The sequence below is a fragment of the Tasmannia lanceolata genome, unplaced genomic scaffold (genome assembly GCF_043159265.1).
Source record: "Tasmannia lanceolata isolate RefF3 unplaced genomic scaffold, GAP_Taslan_0.1 ptg000008l, whole genome shotgun sequence".
Taxonomy (NCBI): Eukaryota; Viridiplantae; Streptophyta; class Magnoliopsida; order Canellales; family Winteraceae; genus Tasmannia; species Tasmannia lanceolata.
In genome coordinates, this window is record NW_027518685.1 from 21,551,664 (window position 1) to 21,577,908 (window position 26,245).

At 38.4% G+C, this 26,245-nt stretch overlaps 1 protein-coding gene and 1 long non-coding RNA gene across 8 annotated transcripts; one reads left to right on the forward strand and one right to left on the reverse strand.

The window, feature by feature from the left end:
* The first annotated feature begins 2,667 nt into the window (after positions 1 to 2,667).
* On the forward strand, positions 2,668 to 16,178 carry LOC143883420 (UDP-Glycosyltransferase superfamily protein). 2 transcript variants are annotated; one of them, XM_077386768.1, is made up of 6 exons: positions 2,668 to 3,027; positions 3,116 to 3,955; positions 5,229 to 5,337; positions 11,510 to 11,645; positions 13,173 to 13,300; positions 15,806 to 16,178. In XM_077386768.1, exons 1-5 carry the CDS (start codon positions 2,765 to 2,767, stop codon positions 13,289 to 13,291), a joined length of 1,467 nt encoding a protein of 488 aa, XP_077242883.1. In that variant the 5' UTR covers positions 2,668 to 2,764; the 3' UTR covers positions 13,292 to 13,300; positions 15,806 to 16,178. The 2 variants fall into 2 exon arrangements, with proteins under 2 accessions (XP_077242883.1, XP_077242884.1); XM_077386769.1 differs by having other exon boundaries at positions 2,843 to 3,023.
* A 2,378-nt stretch (positions 16,179 to 18,556) lies between these two features.
* LOC143884785 (uncharacterized) lies at positions 18,557 to 23,501 on the reverse strand. 6 transcript variants are annotated; one of them, XR_013253077.1, is made up of 5 exons: positions 22,736 to 23,027; positions 22,543 to 22,633; positions 22,179 to 22,296; positions 19,022 to 19,947; positions 18,557 to 18,890 (listed from the first exon to the last, which is right to left on the reverse strand). It is a non-coding gene; the product is annotated as an uncharacterized LOC143884785 (long non-coding RNA). The 6 variants fall into 6 exon arrangements; XR_013253073.1 differs by having other exon boundaries at positions 22,179 to 22,633; XR_013253074.1 differs by lacking the exons at positions 18,557 to 18,890; positions 19,022 to 19,947 and adding exons at positions 20,936 to 21,450; positions 23,034 to 23,501 and having other exon boundaries at positions 22,179 to 22,633; positions 22,736 to 22,905.
* Positions 23,502 to 26,245: the final 2,744 nt, after the last annotated feature.

Below are 26,245 nucleotides of genomic sequence, written 5' to 3' on the forward strand. Positions count from 1 at the left end.
TTTCAAATGGGGCTCCAATGAAGCCTAAGCTACATGTCTAGCGCAACTGCCTCCATCCATTGCATCTGTAACTCTAACCAAACGCTCATTGTGATAAAAAAGATGTTGTCAAACCCAAGACAATGGAACATTTTTTCTAATAGTGGAGAGTTTAGATAAACAAGTTGTGATGATCTGAGGCTTAAAATTGTGTTTATTTTAATTCTGAAGGTCAACATTTTAGCAAGGGAATGGTATTTTGGGGAGCTCTGTGCTAAATCCCCAACATGTCGGACTAACTCATGTATTTAGAGTTGTAGCCAAAAGTCGTGTGGTACTAAGGGGTTCTCCTAGAGTTCTCCAAAGTTCGTTAGAACTTAACTCCATTAAATGCTTCTTATGTTTAATTCTCTTTTATTTTTTTATGAAATAAGGGTATTTTTGTCATTTCTCATATCAAGAATTGTTACAAATTTTCCTTTTAGGATATTTTTAATTTTTATAATTTTGTTCTCAATTTATATAAGATGGGTATTTTGGTCGTTTTCCATTGTTGGGAGGAGTTGCCCACTTAGAACTTCGAATTATACTGGTTTGAGAAGGATTTCCGATAAATGTTTTAACAATGGAATGGGGTTTTGGAGGGGAGTCCCTGGGCTAAACCCCGAACCTATTGACTAACTCGAGTTTTTGAAGTAGAAGCCGAAAGTCGAGTGGGACTTAGGGCACGTTTGGCTACTATGATTTTTTTTTTTTTTTTTATGATAAATCTGTCTCCAAGTGGAGATGAGGATGAATTTGTTAAAAAAAAGAAGGATGAATTCGTTAAAAATTAGGGCGGGGGCACATATAGCATGAGGGGGGCCATGATTTGAAAAATCCCATTAAAGGTGCATGTACATCCATACATAGGTAGTATAGTGGCTATGGCCCCCGCAATGCCCAATGCAGGCAAGTGTAAATTAGCCTGCCCCCCAAATGTAAATTCCTGGTTCCGCCCAAACTAGAGTCTTCCGAGATGTGGCCATGGTTTGAAATTTCGAATTTAAGTCAACACCGACACCGAAAACGACCGAAATCCGAAATATCCGAAACGTATAAAATTTCAGCCGAAATTACCAAAATTTTTGGCCCAAAAAAACCAACATTTCGAGCGTCTATACACAATTTCGACCAAAATTTCGGGATTTCGGCTAGGTCCGAAATATATGTTGAAACCGAAATTTCAAACCATGGATGTGGCTAGAAGTCCGAAAACAAAAAACTGTATTGAAAACCGGATATATTTTCCCATTTTTTACTAACTTCTCATCACTGGATTTTGTTTCCTGATTTTTAGGAACTTCAGCCCCCATCTCCACTTGGAGACGTGAATTTATCATGAAAAAAAAAAAATCCTGAAAAGTTTTTTATGCTCTGTTTGGTTGCTGGGTTTTTTTTGTGCCTGGGAGTTTTGTGGGAGAGTAAGTTAAATTTTGGTCCCATCCCATGTTTGGTTGCCTTTTAGCAGTAGGTTTATTTTAATCCCACTCTTGTAATGATTACTTGTGGGGTGAATTTTTTAATCCCACTTTTGTAATGATTGCCTTTTCATCCCATCCCAAGATAAACCCAGGAACAAAAATAAACTCAGGAACCAAAAATAAGCTTGAGAAGAATTTTTTTTCTACCCAACAGTTCAAGCAACCAAACAAAGGTTTTTTTTTCTCCCACCATATCTCCCAGGGTATTTTTTTCTCCCACATAACCAAACATGGGATTTTTATTTTACCAGGATACTTCCAGGACTTTTTTTTTCCCACCTATCTCCCAGGGTATTTTTTTCTCCCACATAACTCCCGGGAACAAAAAAAACCCGGCAACCAAACATAGCATTAAAGAAAATTGTCTTTTATCTGTATCGTGCCGTGCCTTATTGAAGGAGGAGAAAAGCGATGTGCGGGAAGAGACGACATTAAAAAGTTGGAGAGGGGTTAATATACTGCTTCCCACTTCTCTCTTTTTTTATTGAATAAATGAGTTTTGGCACAGGGTGGACCCCCACTTCTCTCTTTTTTTATTGAATAAATGAGTTTTGGCACAGGGTGGACCGCCACTTCTCTCTTTTTTTATTGAATAAATGAGTTTTGGCACAGGGTGGACCTGCGGCGTGGGGGCAGTGACCTATAGTGCTAGTGGTGCACTTTGCACTTCACATCGTCGTGATTGGAGTGCTTACTTCTTCTTTTTTTCAGATTGGATCTTCAGATTTGTGCAACGGCTAGTGCTGGATCAGATGTCATCTGGTACATCAGATCAGTTTGGATCGTGACTAGTCGCGTCTCAACGACCAGAAGCCAATAGGGTGCGATCCACGCCGTGGATTGATGATCTAACGGTTACGAGAGTAGGACAGAGGTTTTACACAAACCGACAATTCCAAAACGAAACTAGACTTTGATAAATAACACCACCCCCACCACTAAGTTAAAGAAAATACCCTTATCTAAGGATTGAAATTTCAGTCAACTGCCATAGCCACTAGTGCTCGTGATCCGATGGAACCGTGACCACTGGAATCTCTCCACCCGGGGAATAAGGCGTCAGAGGATGGTTGGTCCATTGGTCAGTGAAAAGTCTAAATTTTTTATCTATATTCCGCGAACTCCAGTGAGGGAAATTCTGCGTGGACTTAAAGTCCAGTGTTTTTCAACTAGTACAACAGGGCCCACTTTCTAGGATGATCCATTCCGTTCATTTGTTGGGCCTGTAACCCGGCAGATCATTTCCATAAGATGATCCTAGCATGTTGTGTCTAACAAATGAACGGTTTGGATCATCTGATGAAGTGGGCCCCTCCCTCCTTCTAGCAGCCTTTTCTCCTTCTCCTTTTTTGATATTTTGGGCGGAAAATCCAAATAAACCCATAAACAGTAGTCTTCCCAGTCCTCTCCAATGGCGACCGTCGCTCTTCCTTCTCACATCAACCTCTCTTCTACTCGCTTCTTCAAATTACGAAACTACACTTCCCTCCACATTCTGCAAACGACATCATCACCAACAAGGCAGGTATTCTCCCTTCACCTTCTCCTCATGTCTCCTCCCTTCTCTTTCTCTTTTCTCATTCTTATTTCTTTCCTTCTTTTCCCCTTTTCAGACACCCCCAAATCTCTTGCTGTTTAGCCCTAGATCGAAAGGACGATGATCTCTCTGCAACATCCATCACCGCTGATGATAACCTCCGCATTATATTCGCCGCAGGCGGCACCGGAGGCCACATCTATCCTGCCGTAGCCATTGCCGACGAGCTCAAAAGCATAAACCCTAGATTCCCAATCCTTTTCTTAGGGTCCGAAACTGGTATGGAACAAATTGCAATCCCTTCAGCAGGATATGATTTTATTTCCGCCCCCTCCACTCCCCTAATCCGCCCCCTTTTCTCTCCCCAAAATCTCCTCCTCCCTTTCCACCTCTTCAAATCCATTTCTGCCAGTTGCACGATTTTAAGCGATTTTGACCCTCAGATTGTTATTGGCACCGGTGGTTATGTCTCATTTCCGGTCTGCATTGCGGCGGCTCTTAAAGGCATCAAACTTGTGATTCAAGAACAGAATTCTGTTCCTGGAATTGCGAACCGTGTTCTTGGACTATTTGCTGATACGATTTTCGTTGCCTTTGATTCGTGTTCGGAGTTTTTTCCCAAAGGGAAGTGTGTTTTGAGTGGGAATCCGGTTAGGGCTTCGTTGAGGCGGTATGTTTCGAAGGCGGTGGCGAGGTCTCATTTCTTTAAGAGGATATCGGGGGATTTGACTCCGCAGTTGGTGCTGATACTTGGAGGTTCTTTGGGTGCGAATTCGATTAATATTGCGGTGTTGAATATGTATTATCAGATGCTGTTGGAGCAGAAGAACATTCTTATCATATGGCAGACGGGGGTTTATGGGTTCGATGAGATGGATAGCCTGGTTAAGAATCATCCGCGTTTGCTATTGACAAAGTGAGTCTTCTTCTTCGCTATATTTATGAGGCTACTTCTTCCTTATAGCTCTGATTCAGTGCATAAATGGTCCAAGACTTCGACAAATGAGTACTGAGATGAGGCCCTGCCTATGGTAGTTTGTAGAAGCTATGCTCTTAGTTTATTTTCTTAACTATTGAAATAAGAAAAAAGTTAGTTTTTCTTTTAAAAAAAGTTAATGAGAATACGTCTAGGACTAACTCCAAATCTTCTCAGGGGACTCCTAGGGTTACTAGTTATCTATGAAGATTACATCCTGGAATGTTATGGGTATTAGGGGCACCGATAGAAAAACATCGGTTAGGAATCTTATTAAGTTTGTCAAGCCTTGCATAGTTTTATTAATAGAGAGAATTGGTTATGATGGAGGTGATTAACTCAGTTTGGAATGGCTATAAGGAAGCAATCACCCCTTCTAGGGAATTACCTGGAGATATGGGTAATGTAAGACCCTGAGGTTGTTCGTTGTAGTCGGATCGATCATGGTAGATTTTCTATATTGATTCAGATGACCGTAAATTCCATTTAATGGCTGATGTTGGCAGTCTACATCCCTTGCGGTGACATTGAGAGAGAATATCTATGGGTTGAGTTATGTGTTTCTACATCCAAGGATTTTGGGTCTTGTTGTTGTTGGGGACTTCATAATGTGGTTAGCTGAGAAAACTAGTGTGACCTGCATCATCCCTTTGATAAGTTCTCAGATTTTATACCAACTCATAACCTTGTCGACCTTCCACTGCATGGGGGTAAGTTCCTTGGTCCAACAGAGAATCCAACCTAAACTTATTTAACCCGATAATTTCCTCCCTACTTGTTTGGCATCCTTGTAGGATGTTCTTTGATGATACTATCTTTTCGTACTATCCACATCAACTCATATTTCACATTGTTTCTATGTTTACCATGGAATTCAATTTTGTAAGTTCTCATTAAAGATCAAAAGATCATGCCTTTATTTTTTATCTGTCTATAAATTATCGTCATGTAACTACATTGTTCAAATTGATATTATCTCTAGGATTGATATTATCTCTAGGAATTGAAACTTGAATTTCACAATTTTTAAAGTGGAGTAGAGGACTAATGTTCTTTAAAATTTGATTGCTAATTGTTTAGATATGAGTTTTTGTGAGCTTAAATCTTGATTACCAACTATTGTGGTTGTCTCTTGTATTTAATACCATATTTACTTATCTTTTGGTATGTGTTTTTTCTATTTTGTTGAATAATTTACTATGACATTGTGAAGGTTCTTGCATACAATGGATTTGGCGTATGCGGCTGCAGATGTTGTTGTATCTAGAGCTGGGGCAATGACTTGCTCTGAGATCTTGGCCGCTGGGAAGCCTTCTATTTTGGTACTTTTATCATTTCGTTCACAAAAATTTACTTCATCTTATTTTCTGAAGTTTGATGATGAATGGAGTTTCTACTGATCTAGAACAATTTTGCAAGTCTTGTAGGTGTTTTCTCTTTGCGTACTCAATTGGTGCTTGTATGATTGATCTAGAAACTCAAACCTAAGAATATTTGATACAGTTTTTCATAACTTGGACTCGGACTTAAACCTAAGAATGTTTGATGCAGTTTTTTCAAAACTTGGACTCGGACGAGAACTCTACCATTTAAAAGGGACTCAAATCGGGCAATTCAATGATTGTCATGGTTAATTTATTCAAGGGAGTTTTCATGACTTAGTAGGGAAAACTTATGCTCAAACGAGAACTTAGTCATGGTAAAAAGGAGTCGACTTGGATGGGTTCACAATTGGCTGGGGGAGTTTTTAGACATTGATTTGATGCAATTAAATCTACTAGGAATCCACCAAAAGTAGAAAACATGATAGGGAATTGAACAATCACATATGCAAATTCGTTATATCTTCACAAATAATGCTCTAGGGAGACAAACAACTATATTTGACCAAAAGATGATTAAAGAAAGGTAACACTAAAAACCCCAATGGGAAAGCTTGAAACTATTCATTGACCTCCTATAAAATACATCAAAACTTCATATCTGTATGCATGCATGTATACATACATATACAAGATTTTATATTATGTGTGGCCGTATGGTTCAGTATTTTTCAAAAAGTACTTCCACGACCCACTTATTAAGATGATACGAACCTTTCACTTGTTGGGCCACAACGTAAATGGGTTGTTCCCAAAAAATCATTTCCATAGGATGATCGTAACCCTCCGATCAATACAGGTTTCCATAATGTGCAGTCCCATTATAGATCGGAGGGTTAGGATCATAGTTGCCGGAAATGTCATAGGAAGGTGGGAAACACGTTTCCACGGAAACGAAACGCCTATTAAAAGAGGAAACATGTGGGAAACGTGCGGGAAACGTTATGGAAATGCGTGAGAAACGTGCAGGAAACACGTGGGAAACATTCGGAAAACGTGTGGGAAACGTTTGGGAAACAATTCACTCTTGTTTCCCTTGCGTTTTCCCACCTTCTTCGCATTTTCCACCTTCCTCGCTACAATCAAATGCATAAATCTTTCACTCACGTTTCCGTCTCGTATTTCCAAACGTTTCCCTCGCTCTTCGCAAACGTTTCCCTTTCGTTTCCCATGATTCAATGTGTTTCCCGTTTCTTGTTTTCCCTTTATTTTTTTCACGCATTTCACATTCTGTTTCGCATTTCGCTTCACGTCTGTTTCCCGACTTGGTGATTATGGTTAGGATCATCCTATTGAAATGATTTTTGGGGCGCAACCTATTTACGTGGTCTCCGAATACATGAATGGCTCCATTGGATAGACACGTTTTGCCCACAAATCTGCCCATTTTTGCCCCCACTTTTGGAGGGGTTAGGATGATCCAATGGAGCTGATTTTTTGTACACACCCTATCTATGATGGGGCCTTTCAAATGAATGCTTCGGATCATCCTAACAATGTGGGCCCCTTATGTTTTGTGAGAGCCACCTCATATAAGCTTATATGAGGGCACCCTTAGGAACTCTATTCTCATATATATATATATATATATATATATATATATATATATATATATATATATATATATATAGAGAGAGAGAGAGAGAGAGAGAGAGAGAGAGAGAGAGAACGGTTTCTACACACGAGTGTAGATAAGTTATCTACACACTAGCTTAAAATACAGTGGAGGGCACATTGTTTGGGTGATCCAAACCATTCATTTGATTGGCCCTCACATAGATAGGGTGTCCACACAAAATCAACTCCATAGGATCATCCCAACCCTACGATTTGTGGAGGTGAAATGGACGTGTATAAACCTTCACAAATCTGTCCATTTTTTGCCTCCATGGTTCGAAGGGTTAGGATGATCCTATGGAGCTGATTTTTTGTGGACACCCTATCTATGTGAGGGCCAATCAAATGAATGGTTTGGATCACCCAAACAATGTGGGCCAGTATTTTAAGCTAGTGTGTAGAAACCGTTTTCTCATACATATATATATATATATATGCTAAAAAATACCTTAAAATTGTATTTTAATCCTAGCATATGGTATATGATCAATTCCAGTCCTTAGATTAACCTCAATAAAGTGTTCTCTATTGTAGAGGAGCCTAACATATGGTATATGATCAATTTCGGTCCTTAGATCAACCTCAATAAAGTGTTCTCTATTGTAGAGTAGCCCAAAATTATAATAGAAAGTGTCTTAGCCCGGAAATGCCATTCTTGTTTTTACTACAAGGGCCCACCAAAACCTACTTAAACTTCGTTCAAAAAATTAAATAAAATTTACTAAAAATCTCTATAAATCTTAACAACCCAACTTGCCAATTTTATGATGAACGAAGCGTTGTAGGCCCCCCTATTGATGTTGCCATGATGTTTCAGACACACTCAAGCCTACTTTTGGATCTTGGTCAACCTCCTTTTTAATTGATTCTTGGTCGACCTACTTGTTCTCCCAAATCATCTATGCTGAATTATTGGCTTGTTCATAAACTTTGCTTGCATTAGTTCCCCTTGGGTTGAAGAAGTCTTGTCCTCGAGTGTGCATCTTAAAGATCAACTAACCTATAGTAGGCCCACCTTGGCAAGTCCTCTTTTGGAAACCACAAACCTTTGATTGTAGGCTTCTTCTCCATGTTTCACCCCTCATTCATGATAACCTACACTTTTTTGACTTTTTGTTATTATTTAATGTTTAGTGCTTATGCATAAAATGGTTTGGATTGTTCTGTATTCAAGTATTTGTATTTTATATAAAAAAATGCAAGATATTATGAAAATATATTAATATCTAAAAATAAATAAAAAACGCCTCAAAACGCCTAGGCGCCTGGGCGCTGGGAGGTCAGTCAGCCGCCCAGCGCTTTTTAGAACATTGAATTTCATGGAATAGCTTTACTTTAAAAATCATACTCGATCAGGGAACAACTTCTATTTGAAGTCATATATTTTCAAAAATAATACTTGAAATTGAGAATGGGCACAATAAGATAGTAAGGATGGTACTAAATCAACATCATTCTTAACCCTATAATATCCTTTCTAAAACAAATTGATCCTTGTCATAGTTTTGTCTTTGATCTCTATCATCATGATTCCGGCCTCGAACTTCACATGTTGGAGACCCACCTTGTTGAAAAGGATTTATGTTGGTGCGCTTTATCGTTCAGTACCTCGTTAGCATCATCGTCGTTTTCCACTTTCCCTCCATGTGATGAATCCCAACATGAGCCAATCTAGCCTTTTTAACATTCTTTGGAGAATTTCCTCCAATTGCTCTAGCTTTTCATGAAATCTTACTACAAAATTTGATATATATATATATATATATATATATATATATATATATATATATATAGAGAGAGAGAGAGAGAGAGAGAGAGAGAGAGAGAGAGAGAGAGATACAATTCAAAATATTGGCCCTAAAAAGATGAATTCTGTACTGTATTCCGAAAAGTTCTGATATGGACTGCACCTGCTGATCATACTGATGTATTTCCTCTTCAAACTCATCTGTGACTCTGACAGACTCATAATGCACCACTGTTTTACGTTTGACCATCTGACTTTCCTTTGTTGTTAGGCCAATCCGGACTTGGTCACAACCATCTGCTGCGCCTGAAACCCCCAAAAGAGAAAAAGAAAGCGCTGTTAACAGCAGGAAGAGCAGTCCTTACCGCAAAATGTATCAGTTACAAATGCACCCTCATTGGTCCATCGCAAGAAAGTGCATTTAAAAGGGCACAAAAAAATATGGAAATGGCGTTGACAACTATAAAATTAAAGGAGCCATAAATGTACTTCGCTGATGTGAACGCCCTTGTAACTGGTTTTTGCAATGGCGCCCTTCAGTCTACCTCACACACACACACTAGTGGGACCACCCGTGGGTTGGAAGTTATTTTAGATCCAAAAGAAACAACAAAAAATTGATATATAACGATAAGACCATGAAAGAAATTCTACAAAACATTTCTCTTCATTTTAAACTTCACAGGGTCAATTTGGATAGCCACGAAAGTCGAAATGACCAGGAAATACTAGGTAATTGATGACATTATCCTATTTCAAGTTGTGTTTGGGCATTTTTGACTAGCAATCCAACATTCCTTGTCGGGGTGAATTTTCCGAATAAGAGGTTTTGCAATTTCCTCCCGATTTAAGCGGAATTAAATGGAAAGGAAAAAGTAAAGTCGGGATCGCCTCCATCTCATCTCCTCCTTTCAGCCAAAGGCGTTGCGTTTGGTTTCAGCGACAACTATCTGTTAGAAAAAGCTCCAGGTTATTTGGCTACTAAACCCACCATCGTAGAAAGCTGGCATGCCGCCGCTTTGCTGTTTGCCTGTCTGCATTGAAGATCGATGTCCGTAGTAGGAGGCTTCAGTTGCAATGCAAACATCCATTTATTACCTATTTACTGTCAATAAATGGGTAGTAAATGATGAAAATATCTTGCCAACGTTCCTATGTTTTACCTATTTATTATCCCCAACTCCCTTGCCTCAATGATGCGAACTGTGATGCCAACTCATTTTTGACATGGTTTGGGAAGAACTAATTATTGAATCTTGTCTTGAACTGCATCCATGTCTCATTTCTGGCCTCAGGGTAATTCCGTTCAACTGAACTCCACCAAAGGCCAGCCTGATCTTTCAACAAAAAGGTGGCCAAACGAATCTTTTGAGCATTGTTGCACTCCATAACATCGAATATGCGCTTCACCTTCAAAATCCACTGATCTGCTAGCATAGGAACTATATCCCAGTACAATCCGGTGGGTGATAATCCACGAACTGTCTGTGTAGCTACGAAGGATCCGCTACAGCCCTCGGCTCCAGACAGGCTGCAAGGCTCGCTACAATGTTCTGAAGAGTAGCTTGATTGGTCTGATTCGCAGCCTGAGTCTGTGCTTGCCCTCTCAAAATCTCAGCAAGCATGTGCAATGGATCCTCACCCTCTCCATCCTGGGCATTAGCCCAATTTCCTCTCCTAAGATACTACTACAACTACAAGGCGAGCAAACATGCAGTTAGACATGTTACAAAAGTCTAAAGAATTATTCTTTTATTTTAAACAGGCAACATTTTATTATGAGGTGGGTTGGTCTATTTTATTTACTTATAACCTAATGATCTGTGTTGATGTGTGTTTTCCTTTTTGGGTATTCCAAGTGTATAAGGGAGGTGTATGACTTTTAATCAGGTTCTGTTCATCTACCCCTTTCCTAGGACGTACCCAAGACTCACGCGCACCAGGTTCCTCACGATTGAACCTGGCGTCTCTGATACCACAACTGTAATGACCCGATGCGAAATTGGGTCGATACATAAAATTTAACGATCTTGCTTGCCAATTTTTATAAGGGCCTATTAGTGATGTTAACATGATGTTCTGGAAGCGTTTGGGCCTACTTTTGGATCTCAGTCAACCCACTTTTTGTCCCAAATCATCTTTTACTGAATTATGGACTTGTTCATCAACTTTGCTTGCAATTGCATCGCTATTGCATTACCATGGCAACAATCTCAATGATCCTCCTATTCCAATGGTGGCTTGGCAACTATCATATGTTTTCTGTCAACCATAAGGATCATTTATAACATGCTTTAACGACGATCATTAACATATAAAAGGTACACAGATAAAATCTGGATTCATAAAATAGAATATGGTCAGCTGCTGCATTAATTTTTCCTACACTCCGACTTCATCAATGGTTATCTACAAACCATTTGAAAAAAAAAAATCAATGGCTATCCACAAATGATTTTTCAAGACTTCATATTGTTGCTGGTAATCAAACTTTGTGTTGTTGAAATTACATACCAAGCCCAAACAAATGCTTTTCTTTGTGGATTATCAAAAATATTGTTTTATAATGAGTGAGCCATTAGCCACATCTTCGTTCGTATGTCCTGTTTAATCTTTGAAATGAGACCACAATTGTTTTCTATTTCTTATAGTGTAAGTTATCTTTTCCATTTTTACTTTATCTTTATGTCCATAAGTGGATTGATTGCTTTCTTAATTCGGTATTTGGTTTTCCTGCACACATTGTAGATACCATCACCAAATGTTGCAGAAGGCCATCAAACAAGGAATGCATCTATTATGGCAAGCATAGCAGGTTCAAAGGTTCTAACAGAAGATGAACTTGATTCAACAACTCTTTTAGATGCAATTCTCACAATGTTAGGTACGAGCATGGATTTAAATTTCGGTTTCGGTCCTCGCCGAAACCAAAATTTCAGCCACAATCCGGTACAAAAAAAAGCAATATTTTATTATTTACCACATTTCGGCTGAAATTACAAAAAAAAAATACTATTTTTTTTTTAATTTGAATTTCTCGAAATTTTGGCCGAAATTTGGGAAATCTGAAATTTCAGATTTTGTGAAATTTCGGTTTCGGTCCAAAATTTCGGATTTCGAATGAAATTTAAAACCATGGGTATGAGAAGTGTATTGCTTCTCTCAACGATAGTTGATTGTGTTCTTTATGCAGGGCAATTTGTTTCCTGATCTCTTAAATTTCATACAATACACCAAAACAAATACAAATTCTTATATTTGGAAAATTGGATTTCTTATTCACGATTTTAGATTCAACTCAACTCAACTCAACAAAGCCTTTGTCCCAGACTAGTTGGGGTCGGCTAAATGAATCCTTTAGAAAAATTTCAAGAAGAAGGTGAAAATGATCCACGTAGAAGAACCCAACTAGAGCCAGGATTAGAGCCGGGTAGATTGTGGAAAAGAAATAGGCATAGAAATTTGCTCTAAAGTTTACCAAGTTGATTCTATTTTGTCATGAATTTACCACATTTCTCGTACAATTTGTTCTTTTAAAAAAACATCTATGAAACTGGATAGATTATGCCAACTTGTTTGATTTTTCTTGGTTGTGGCGTGTCTTGTGAAAGTCTCAGATGGTTTTTTTTACTTCCTTTTATGCCAATATTTCTAGACCATCAAGGATGGACAGATTATGCCAACTTGTTTGATTTTTCGTAGTTGTGGTGAGCCTTGTGAAAATCTCAGATGGTTTTTAAGTCCTTTTATGCCAATATTTTAGGACTACCAAAGATTTGTGGGTTTGAACTCATAGTCTAACATCCATTGAGTTTTCCTTGGGCTATACTAGGAAGAGAAGAATGCCCCCCATTCCCCCTTTGCAGAAAAAGAAAAATAGAACAGTAGCAACCCCATTTCTCTTTGTGTGGCAAACTATAATTCAGTGCGCATTCGATGGGTCTTTCAGATCATGCTCCCTTTGAACACAGATAAATTGTATGAAGCTTACTTCGTGGCTTAGGGGTCTATGTCAAGAGGTGCTAATCTTTTCTCACCTTTTCTATTAGGCTTCAATGCATTGATTATTACCACTTCTCCATAATTAGAAGAAGATTTTGGGACATGGCTTATCTACAGTGGGGACCAATTAATGAACAGGTTGGATCATTGACTGTCCCAAAATACAATTTTACCTTGTCTCATTTTTCGTTGAACAAAGGGCCATACACCATATAGTTTTTATTTTAAGGAGATTTTGGAGATATGTATAAAAATTACAATTCCTAAATTACGATATGATCCTTTCTACCTTTATGCCGTTCCATTGAAAATGTCTTAAGAAGGCAACATAGCCAGTAAGAAGTTTCAATGTCGAGTATTATAGACACGTGGTGAGCTCCAGCATTTCTCACTCTTAAATGGTTTTCAGGGGATGAGAGTCTGATGGCGGAGATGAGTGAGAAGGCTATGAAGGCTGCCCTGCCTGATGCATCTGCACAAATTGCTCAAAGCATACTTTCCCTTGTCAAAAAAGGCCAGAAGTTATAAAACATTGAGGTAATTACTCTATCTGGAATCTTGACATAGATTAGCTTATGCTAAATTTTTTTTTTCTTGTTCATAATCAGATGAAGTGAGCTTGTGTTTATAGTATCACGCAGTACATTATTTCTAATGTGTATGAAATGGTTTGAGACGCTTCCTTAGCATGAAATTGTTGAATGTGTATGAAATGGTTTGAAATGCTGCCTTAGCATGAAATTGCTGTCTTGGAAGAAACACTGGGTGTGCTATATAGCCTATAACCCACTGGTGACCGATCAGTATTCTGTCTAAACATGGCTTGTTTTCATTGGTGTAAAAGCTACATTGAGGGGGAGTGTTAGGAGTGTATACATGTGCCTAAGGGCAGTTTTGTCTTTGTACACCTTGTTTCGTTATATAAATACATGAGTGAGGGGGAGCTCTCTCCAACTCATTCTCTTTCTCTCATCTGTCTCTCCTCTCCTAACTCTCAACATGGATATTAGAGATGACCTCATAAAAATAAAATGACATGACCTGGAATCTGGAATTAGGAATTAGGAAATAAGAAATGTACCTCTCAAAGAAAATGAAATGATCTGGAATCTAGAAACACGAATATAAAAAAATGTGACTGACACTTCTATGAGCGACTAAGGAGATCTGAGAAATGGAATAGGGTGTGTGCACTACACTTCTATGAGTAATTGAGGGAATCTAAGAACTGGACTTAGAAGGTGTAGGCCGCACTCCTATGTGCAATTGTGGAGATCTGAGAATCGGAGTAGGAGATCTGGGCCGCTCTCCTATTATTAAGTGAGGGTTTCTTTGCATAAAAAGTTCATTAAAGATAGAAAACTATTAGAAATTTAGTCAGCAAAAACGAACAATCAAAATTCCGGACGTCATTATAAATGTTCTGACAGTGAAAAAAACTTGTCATCCGTAGAAAAGATATATCGTCCGAAAACACCGGATTTGGGTTCAAAAAATGCGGACAGACTCTATCCAAGGTTTCAGGTTTCAGGAAATATGTCTGTTTCGGAAGGAAATATGTGGTGGAAATCATGTAAAATCATTGAAACCTATGGAAACATATCCAAATGATGGATATTTAAGATGAAACTTCAAGAGGTGCTAGAATACACTCAAATATATACCAAAAAGCCATCACATAGAAGGAAAAAACACCCATAATGGTTTAACAACATCGAACACCTAATTACATGCACTATCATGCATGTGAGCATGTCTGATAATTCATGTAATTCATATGAATAATTATACAAAATACACACACCACTCTTCATATACAATTCATATAATATAATTATGTAATACATACTGGTGTAGTATTCTACTAATACACTTAGGGGCCGTTTGGATACGCGGATTTTAAAATCTTGGATTTCATCAAAATCGTAGATGGGATACGAGAGAAGGAGGCCAGCCGTCGTTTTCTTATTTCTCGCCCTTCTTTCTGTCAGCAAGAGAGTAGGAGCAAGAGAGTAGGAGATCATCCCATGTTTCCAGGTTTTAGAAATCTCAGGCTGGGGGAGAGATTTCTAAAACCTGGATTTCTTACTTAAAATCTCAGGCTGGGGGAGAGATTTCTAAAACCTGGATTTCTTACTTAAAATCCAAGATTCTAAAGAGAAGCGAAACGGACGGTCTCCTTCTTCTCTTGTCTAACATACAGGATTTTGATGAAATCCAAGAGGGTCTCCTTCTCTCGTCTCACATACAGGATTTTGATGAAATCCAAGATTCTAAAATCCATGTATCCAAACGCCCCTTATGGTTTTGATTTATATATGTGTTTCTATGGGGATAGAAATGGAAATATTTCGGTCATTTCGTGTCAATTTCGGCAGGAATTTAAAACCATAGAAACATCTCTCCATCGAGCCATGGAATGTCTAATGAGTGATTGTTTTTTTTTCCTGTTAAGCCTTCCCTAAAAAGACTCATGTTTTTGCTCTTAAACACATGTTTAAAACCAAATAAGGGTGCTTATTTTTGTTTAAAATAGAGTGGATGTTGATAGAAAAAAGTTGATTGGTTTAGTTTGCCCAAAAAGATATTTTAAATGATTAAAAAAACCAAATTTTGGGGCTGAACAGACGGACTGGTTTTCTATTGTCTTCATTCTACAGACGTAGGATGACTTTCTATTTGAATAGACCTACTTTCTATTTTTTATGTGCTTGATGACATATCCCATCTTCTTAGCAATGACACAACTCTCTATTTTTTATGTGCTTGATGACGTATCCCATCTTCTTAGCAATGACTTATGCAAGTGGAATTGAGACACATGACATATCCCATCTTCTTAACAATGACATTTATGCCAGTAGAAATGATATACAAGATGAAATGAATTATACAACAAAACAGTATCTTTATAGAGGAGCTACATGTGTTCAATAAGATATGTTGGTTGGACCTGCTTTCTATATATTTTTTGTGTTTGATAATGGCACTCCTATTTTCACTCTGCACTTCCCAAGAGCTAAAATAATTTTGTGCTCACAGGTTCTGGAAATAATATTGCCGGGCAGAAGTATTACGTTTCTTAAGAGATCATGCTCCTCAGATTTACTTATTATGGAATTACTTAAAAAAGGTGTTTCTCTCGCGCATTTCCCACATGCCACGAAAAAGATGGAGACATGGTTAGCTTCAAGAAACCTACACAGGTGTGAGTTTCTACAACAAAAGCAATAATCAAGACGTGATTGCCTGAAAGGAAAACAACAATCGGAGACTATGAATGTTGTTTTGTGTTGTTTTTTATATTATTACAATTAACAATGCTATCTAAAACATAGCGATTTCATGTATTTTGTAGGACAAATATTGTGAGTAGTATTTAAAATGGTTACAGGGAAGAAGGCCCTTGATTTGAGTTGCTTGTTTTTCTCAAATATGAAATTTGTTGTTACATGTATGTTACTTAGGCAGGTATTTGGAGGGGAGGGCTGTTTCATTAGAGGAGCTTGTTTTATAAAGTGCATAATCAGGACCGTTGATGGAGTTATGGATTCACTGGAAAGTAAGGGTGGCTTCTAACCTTTGACAGCTATTATATTGGAATTTCATGTTGCTATAAATAATCATAGGTTAACTAGGTCAAATACTTAAATAAAAAGATCAATGTAGAAATCCTCCTATTTGGGAGTTTAGTAGTAATTCAACCGAGGTAAACATTCTCCTCTTTGGGAGTTTAGTAGGAATTTCATGTTGTTATAAATAATCATGGGTTGACTGGGACGAATACTTTACTGAAAATCAAGGTAGAAATCTTCTTTGAGAGTTCAGTAGTAATGTTAAAACGCACTAGAGTTGTAATTGGAATTGCCATTAAATTTGATAAGTTATGATGCTCAAGAAATTAAATAGGAAATCAAAATCTAACATCTTTAGAATCTAGGGTTTCATCCAAATAGCATAAAATTGCTTATAATTTGTAAACTATAGGATGTTATCCAAACAACATATTTTATAGTCCGGATTTTAAAATTATTAATTTTAAATTGGTAAATATGAAAGTTATGAATTGCTAGCGTCCATCGCAGAAGGCATTTTGTGGCTGGTATGTCGCATGTCAAACCAACCACCTCGTGAATGGAGACAAAAGCTGTTGTTTTCATTCACGAGGTGGTTCTGTTGTCTCCATTCACGAGGTGGTTGGTCTGACGTGCGACAGACCAGTTGCAAAATGCCTTTTGCAATATACCCTAGCAAATCCCTTTAAAGTTTCTATGTAAGCAAAATTAGTTTATCTAAACAGCACATGAATTTATTGAATTCATCATCCGAGTTGTATAACTTTGCATTCTAGTAAAGTTGAATATTAATTTTGTATTATGATGTTGCTAGGAGAGAAAATTATTTTATTACCATTTTTTAGTCCAGATCTGCATGGCAGATTTACATGGTAATTGGCTCCATTGATCTGGTTTGCACCACTAGTCTAGCCCATTGCGTACCAATGATTCTAACTTGTTGATCAAGACCTTGGTGGAAAAGACATGATTTTAAGATTTTTTTTTTTTGAAAATCTTTAGGCCTCTTTGAATTCCATAAAAAAATCAGTCCTTATTTGAAAATATGATCATTTTAAGTTAATCTTATTTTCTATTGGGACTTCTAAGGCCTCAACCACATGGAAACTTTAAATATGAGTTATTTAGGAGTTCCCGACTCAAGCAGTTGGGTGTGGCTTTAAATCTCCAATGGCTTTGCGGAATGTGTGTCTAGGGATGTCCAGCGGAATGTGGATTATTCTAGAAATGTCTGGAACTCTTGAAACAGGGACTTCGGCAGGGACTTTAGAGTGATCAGGTCTTTAAAGTCCTGCCTTTGTCTATGGGATATCCACCAACATGGTAGCTGAAGCGAGAGCCCTCTTGGACAGGCTAAGGCTTTGCAAGGTATTCGGAATTGAGAATCTCGTGATTGAATCTGATAGCAAGGTGCTAATGGAGCTTGTATCCAAGAAAGGGAGCCATCCGCGGTCCATTTCTTTCTTCTGGCCTTAAATTATTGATCTCATCGACAATAGGAGAATATCCCACCAGCACCAATTTAGGGAAGGTAACAAAGTTGCGAATGCACTCGCAAACAAAGTATGCACCCTTAAATCTAGCCGCGTGTTCTAAGGCTGGTCTGAATTGCCTCTCACAGCCCGTGGGACGCCGAGATGTGATGCATTGGGGTTTCCTAATCTCCGATCAAGCAGGTATATCGTTTATGGTAGTGTGTAGGGCTTTCATTTCTTCGCCTTTTGGCTTTCCATAGAGGTTTGGCGACTTGCCGTCCTCCTGTATCTTTCCACTAATATATGAAATATTGAGGTCCTCCCCGGGGTCACATTCCTTTCCAGGTTAAAAAATAAAAGTCCTATGTTTGTCGACTTGTAAAGTCCTAAATTGTTTTACATTCTAATTTTTCACCATTTGTGTTGAATTATCAGAGTGATGCAGGGTGGCAGGGCTGCTCCAAGGGATTCTGTTCCACCCGTTTCACCTTGATATTCGGAGGATGAGAAGCATTGTAAAAAGTAGCCTTGGTTGGTGGAGGAATGCTTGAGTAGGGTGTGACCACATTGAGATAATTGATTGGGTCCGACCATAATTGATTAGAATCGTCCATTTGATATATCGACATGGATTCGGATCCCCTACTGCCAAGATAATTACCTCAATCATCTAATTCTATGATCTAGTAATGTGTTTGTGTATTGTATAACATGGATTGCTATAAATTACATAGAGGCAACCATTCAAATTCAATGAAAATGATACTCATTACTTGATGTTAATGTTGGATGATTGTACTGATTATTGGGCCATAGGAGATCCAAAGCAAGACCTCTCAAATGAAAGGTTTAGATCAATCAAAAGGAGACCAACAATGAAAAGCAGAAACAATAGCTTAAATTAATCAATGAAAAGCCCCGTATTTTTAACTCTCACTAAGCCAACAACAAACCGGTCCTCTACACAAGACCTGCTGCACCTGCATGTTTTTTCTACCTTTGTCATGTGCCCAATTAGAATAACCCGATCACCAAAGTTCCATTGAAGAAATTTCCATAGATAAGTTTGTTTCCAATCTGCAAGTGAGAATGAAATCTATTTTTTATATTGCATAAAGCATGAATCTCTACTTCATTCAAGAGATTAGTAGCCTGAATAAAGCCTCGTAGACCGCATTTTTGTAGTGTGTAAGCATAATTTTACTTACCGATGTTCTGATTCATCTCGCTAGGTCGTGCTCCATGGGGAGGTTTGGTCTGACGAACTCATCGGTACTGGAGGCGGAGACCGATCGGCTACTCGGATTTGCTCTGAGTGGAGCTGGTCTGTCTCCATTCTCCTCCGGGACAGGGGGACCGCTAGACGTACTTCGTCCCGCTCTACGACCCGTTCTTCTCTCTCAGCGAGTCTTCTGACCAGGGCAGTCAAAACCACAACCTCCTTCCCCATCAAGTTATTGATCTCGTTTGTCGTTGGTCTGGGCGTAGGAGGCTGATTTAGAGGTCGGACGTTAGCAGACTCAGAGCCACCCTGTGAGTCATGCCTATTAGCGGGTCTCGCCACAGAAGGTGACTCTGGGCAAGTGCAGTTACTCCTTAGTGCCATAGTACTGAGATCCTACTTTTCTTAGTTTGCAAAGGACGGCACCAAGCTGTTGATGTCGAAATCCAAATTTGGGCCCGGGAAAGCATTGTTCCTGAGCTCGACTGCTTTTGATGACCCACGCCCACAAGAAAATTCATCGGTATGGCCCGGAGTTTGGACTCTAAGGTACCCTCCAACGCTCAAGTCAAAATAAGGCACCAAACAGCACGGATTAAGCAGTTAAGGCATGAAGAGCTTGAGAAAGGAGCTGGGAGGATTGTTGTGAGATGCGTACCTTGGAGTTTGGTCCCACTTTTATAGATTTGGAGTCAGTGGCAGTCTAGGGACTCTCATTTTCTTAGAGTCTTTGTAATTGGCCGACTTGTCTATGAATTTGATTTCAAAGTCTATGCAGCCGCCAATGATGTTGCCTTATAGGGATCAGTTTATGGCTTCTAGAAGAGGTGCAAAACGTCCTTTATTCCCTTGGAGCCTCCGAGCCCTTTGACGCCACGTGTCGTCCCCTTGTTGGAGGTCAGATTTTTTTCCCTAACAATTGATAAATTATATTTCCACTCTTTTCTACTGTTTTTACACCCTTAATTTTGTTTGTTTACAAAATAATTATTGCATTCTCCTTCCTTTTTCTTTTTGTCTTTCGTGAAAATAGAAGGTTGAAATGGTGCGTAATAACGTATAGAAATATAAATTCTCATTTTTTAAAAGGCAATGATAAATTCGCACCTGCTTAGGATAATTCGCACCCCTTTAACGTGAATTGACATTAAAAAGCGTTAAAGTCTGCCACATACCCCGCCCCCTCCTTTAAAGGGGTGTGAATTATTCTACAGGGGTGCAAATTTATCATCACCCTTTTCAAAATAAATTAAAATTTTAAATCAGAAAAGGCATTAAAAACGAGCAAGATTCCCAGATTCTTGGTTAAATTTTTCTCATGCATTCCTTCTTTAATTAAACATCATATCATATAATATTATACTAGTAGTAGACCCCGCCGTGCAACAAATTTATGGAACACAGAGACAAAAATACAGAGCAGGGCTGCTACTGTTAAGTCGGGCTAAATCTGGTGAAGACCCATGAAGAAATGGTGAAGACCCATGAAGAAATTTCACCTCATGAAGAAATCATCTAAAAGGGTTAAAGGATGCGACGTAAATGTGATTGCTTCAATTTTGTTGAAAGCAGTCTCATGGTCATCAATTGCTCTCATTTCCCCCATCCACCATATTCTAAACTTACAATCTTCCCCATATGACATAAGACAGGTTTTACTTGAGAAATGTTATTTCACTGTTAAGAAGTGCCTCTTTGTTACAGGAACCCACATATTGACGCAACCCACAGAAGCATGTCAGTGTTTGGCATGAACTACCATCAGACCATATCACACAGGCTAGGAAAATGAAATCATCATTTTGAAATCTCGTTAGCACTTCTAATTGGATGTTATTGTTGGAGATGCCTAAATATATTGGAATCGTTAAGAAATCAAATGGTTGAAGAAGCATGGATGGAAAAGAAGCAAAATCCATCTGAAATCGATCATAAACTAAAAATAAAAAATAAGTATAAAACAACTAACATACATTAATCTGAAATGATGAGACTCGAATAGTGGGCTAACACTATGGAAATATAAAAAACATCATTTATCAAAGACAGTCCTTTGGCTCCATAACACAGCAACTGTATACTTCAAACCAAGTAAGAAGGTTACAGCACATAAGAGTTAGAGGTGCAGGGAAGTCTCCCATGGCTGCAGCCTGTAAGACCATTGTACATGATATTATGAACTTGAGACACCAAGCTATGATGAAGATAAATCCTGGAGCAAGGTCGGGCATGGCAGAAGCAATTGCTGGAGAAGTTTTCTTGATCTAGAATAGCAAGAGATATTGGAATGCAGTTTACCCCTTGAAGGTATCCCCATATGAACTAACCTTTCAAATGCTTCTATGTCAACCTTAATTGAAAGTAGCAGAGCAGGCCCATGTGCAAAGCAAGGAACTGATAGCTCGGCTCTCAAAACTTTAGAATAAATGAAAAAAAAAGGATCCCAAGAAGAGTCAGGTAATAAAATTGTAAAGAATTATTTTTTGAATGGTAAAATTGTAAAGAATGTAATACATAAGTGTTTTTTTTATACACAGTTGTATAAAATCAACATGCAAATTATTGGCTTTATTCAAACTGCTCTGTCAATGATTCAACAGGAAGCTTAATTGAAAGAATTGTGAGTAGGAGTGCGAGTAATCAGGTGCAAGACCAGCGAAGATGTGTTTCTAACACATCCAAGAACCAAGAGAACCTGGTAAGAATATCTAAAAGATATATGAAAATTAATTAATTTAGTATTTGTGTTTAGAAACAACTCCCAAGAAACTTCAACATTAAGCTTATCTACATGGAGTGAATACGAATGCCCAGCAATTCAAATGCAAGTGTAGGGAATTGGTGGTTCTCAACAAAATCGAAGAAGCAAGAGAGATCAGTAATAAAACATGATATCATTGTAACTAAGTTATTGTAACCATTTCAACAAACAACTAACATACATCTTAAGAAGCCTTGCATTTTAAGTAGTCAAAAGTAGAACACTTGTAGAGATTATGACATGACGAATGCAAGAAAAAAAGCATCAACTATCTCAAAACCGTAGCAGTCCATTTTTTTTTCTTATGAGATAAGGGCTAAATTTATATAAAATGATATAATTGGTGAAAATGGGAGTTTGTGGAGATGAAAAAAGAAGTTACATCTCTTTCTTCGTCCTTTTTTTTTGCTTTGCTGCTGCTGAGTGTCCTTTTTCCCAGATGGGTCTTTGCTGCATTTAAAAGTTGCAACCACAGAACCGTATACTGCCATCCCCACAATCTGCATCTAACATTGGCACGAACTTAGGATTAAATATCTCGTAGATATTAAGATTTTTTAAGAAATGAGGTTCGAGAAATTTTAGATTTTAATGTATAAAATAATAGATTAATGAAAATGTATTTCAAAGCAACTAATAATGCAAGATTTTAGCAAATGGGTTTCAAGAAATAAGATACTCTAATGTCCAGAGAAATGATCGTTAACGTAAACTGAATTCAGAAAAGTTCTTTAGATGTACTTAACTAAAAAGAAAATTGAGGGAAAGATTTAGTTTTAACTCAGAGGTGATTTCCCGTGCTCCATGCAGGCAGCTGAACACCAAATCCGCCACATCCTTCAATAACAATAATAACAAACAAAAATATTTGTAAAAACATATCTTCGAATGAAGTTGGGAAAATTACAGAGATCTCCATCAGCCGAAGATTCAACTTACAGGCAAATTTTTTTAGATGTTGACGTGATATGTGAATTGCCCGTTTTGTCTTCAAAGTATTGCTCGAGCAGTAGAGAGAACAATAGAAAAAATAAGATAGAGAAATTGATGGGTTTTTTTCTCAAAGATCAGAGCAGATTTCAGTTCTTATAGCCCAAAGAGCCGACAGACTTTGACCAGAGAAAACACAATCAAATAAGAGAACAAACATGAATATGAAAGTGGTATATAAAAAATATTCATAATTTGAAGCGGCATAAATATACTGAAATTTAAAAGAAAATGCCATTAATCATACTGAAGTATGCAGAAGGCTATCTTGGGATCGGCCATGTAGTCTTGAACTACAAACAGTCCACCGTTTCAGAGATGAATGGCCGGAAATCCTTCTCCGGCAAAGGGTCGGAGAGGAAAGAATGGCCAGAAATCCTTCTCCGGCAAAGGGGTTTCGGGTTTCAGAAAGAGGGAAAGGAAGGGTTTTGAGTTTCAGAGATGAAAAGTCATCTTCTCCTGCTTAGAGAGAGAGAGATAGATAGAGAGGGGATAGAGACGCGTGGAGGGAGAGACTTCTGATGGAAACCACGTTGAGAGAGAGGGGCAGATAAAGATAAGGACATGACGACAGTGGGTGGAAAATATCATTCTCCAAATCTACTTGTCATGTACTTCTTTAGCATTATCTCTGACGTTGGACAGCTGTAAGCTTTAAAAGGAAGTAGGGATTGCCGATTTTCTCCTCCGCTACGTACATACAGTAAGTATAGAGTTGAAACATTAGAGAGAGAGAGAGAGAGGCGGTGGAGACTTTGCGATAGAGAGAGACGCGTGGAGCTTTAAAACCATATGATAGAGACATTTGAAACCTTATATATATATATATATGAATTATTAAGGGGCTGAATGGTAAAAACATATGAGAGAGAATGAAGGAGAAAAATCGAGAGTTAATCCTTCTCTGGCAAAGGGGTTTCGGGTTTCAGAGAGAGGGAAAGGAAGGATTTTGAGTTTCAGAGATGAAAAGTCATCTTCTCCAGCTTAGAGAGAGAGAGAGAGAGAGAGAGAGAGAGAGAGAGACTTCTGATGGAAACCACGTTGAGAGAGAGGAGCAGATAAAGATAAGGACATGACGACAGTAGGTGGAAAATATCATTTCCCAAATCTATTTGTCATGCACTTCTTTAGAAATATCTCTGACGTTGGACAGGTGTAAGCTTTAAAAGGAAGTAGGGATTGCCGATTTTCTCCTCTGCTACGTACATACAGTAAGTATAGAGTTGAAACCTTAGAGAGAGAGAGGCAGTGGGGACTCTGCGATAGAGAGAGACGCGTGGAGCTTTAAAACCATATGATAGAGACATTTGAAACCTTATATATATGAATTATTAAGGGGCTGAATGGTAAAAACATATGAGAGAGAATGAAGGAGAAAAATCGAGAGTTAATCCTTCTCCGGCAAAGGGGTTTCAGGTTTCAGAGAGAGGGAAAGGAAGGGTTTTGAGTTTCAGAGATGAAAAGTCATCTTCTCCAGCTTAGAGAGAGAGAGAGAGAGATGATGGAGATGCGTGGAGGGAGAGACTTCTGATGGAAACCACGTTGAGAGAGGGGCAGATAAAGATAAGGACATGACGACAGTGGGTGGAAAATATCATTCCCCAAATCTACTTGTCATGTACTTCTTTAGAAATATCTCTAACGTTGGACAACTGTAAGCTTTAAAAGGAAGTAGGGATTGCCGATTTTCTCCTCTGCAACGTACATACAGTAAGTATAGAGTAGAAACCTTAGAGAGAGAGAGAGAGAGGCGGTGGAGACTCTGCGATAGAGAGAGACGCATGGAGCTTTAAAACCATATGATAGAGACATTTGAAACCTTATATATATGAATTATTAAGGGGCTGAATGGTAAAAACATATGAGAGAGAAGGAAGGAGAAAAATCGAGAGTTAATCCTTCTCCGGCAAAGGGTCGGAGAGGAAAGAATGGCCATAAATCCTTCTCCGGCAAAGGGGTTTTGGGTTTCAGAGTGAGGGAAAGGAAGGGTTTTGAGTTTCAGAGATGAAAAGTCATCTTCTCCAGCTGAGAGAGAGAGAGAGAGAGAGAGAGAGAGACTTCTGATGGAAACGCATGGAGGGAGAAACTTCTGATGGAAACCACGTTGAGAGAGACGCGTGGAGAAAGGATGGAGATGCGTGGAGGGAGAGACTTCTGATGGAAACCACATTGAGAGAGAGGGGCAGATAAAGATAAGGACATGACGACAGTGGGTGGAAAATATCATTCCCCAAATCTAGTTGTCATGTACTTCTTTAGAAATATCTCTGACGTTGGACAGCTGTAAGCTTTAAGTAAGGATTGCCGATTTTCTCCTATGCTACGTACATACAGTAAGTATAGAGTTGAAACCTTAGAGAGAGAGAGAGAGAGGCGGTGGAGACTCTGCGATAGAGAGAGAGACGCGTGGAGCTTTAAAACCATATGATAGAGACATTTGAAACCTTATATATATATATATATATATATATATATATATATATATATATATATATATATATATATATACACATATGAGAGAACATTTCCTACACACTTGTGTAGGTAAGTTACCTACACACTAACTTAAAATACAGTGGGGGCCCACATTGTTTGGGTGATCCAAACCATTCATTTGAATGATCCTCACATAGATAGGGTGTCCACAAAAAATCAGATCCATAGGATCATCCTAACCATTCAACTATGGAGGCAAAAAATGGACTAATTTGTGAAGGTTTATACACGTCCATTTTACCTCCACAAATCGTAGGGTTGGGATGATCCTATGGATCTGATTTTTTGTGGACACCCTATCTATGTGAGGACCATTCAAATGAATTGTTTGGATCACCCAAACAATGTGGGCCCCCACTGTATTTTAAGCTAGTGTGTAGGTAACTTACCTACACAAGTGTGTAGGAAATGTTCTCTCTCTCTCTCTCTCTCTCTCTCTCTCTCTCTCTCTCTCTCTCTCTCTTCTCTCTCTCTCTCTCTCTCTCTCTCTATATATATATATATATATATATATATATATATATATATATATGAATTATTAAGGGGTTGAATGGTAAAAACATATGAGAGAGAATGAAGGAGAAAAATCGAGAGTTAATCCTTCTCTGGCAAAGGGGTTTCGGGTTTCAGAGAGAGGGAAAGGAAGGATTTTGAGTTTCAGAGATGAAAAGTCATCTTCTCGATCCAGCTTAGAGAGAGAGAGAGAGAGAGAGAGAGAGAGAGAGAGGATGGAGACACGTGGAGGGAGACACTTCTGATGGAAACCACGTTGAGAGAGAGGGGCAGATAAAGATAAGGACATGACGACAGTAGGTGGAAAATATCATTTCCCAAATCTATTTGTGCACTTCTTTAGAAATATCTCTGACGTTGGACAGCTGTAAGCTTTAAAAGGAAGTAGGGATTGCCGATTTTCTCCTCTGCTACGTACATACAGTAAGTATAGAGTTGAAACATTAGAGA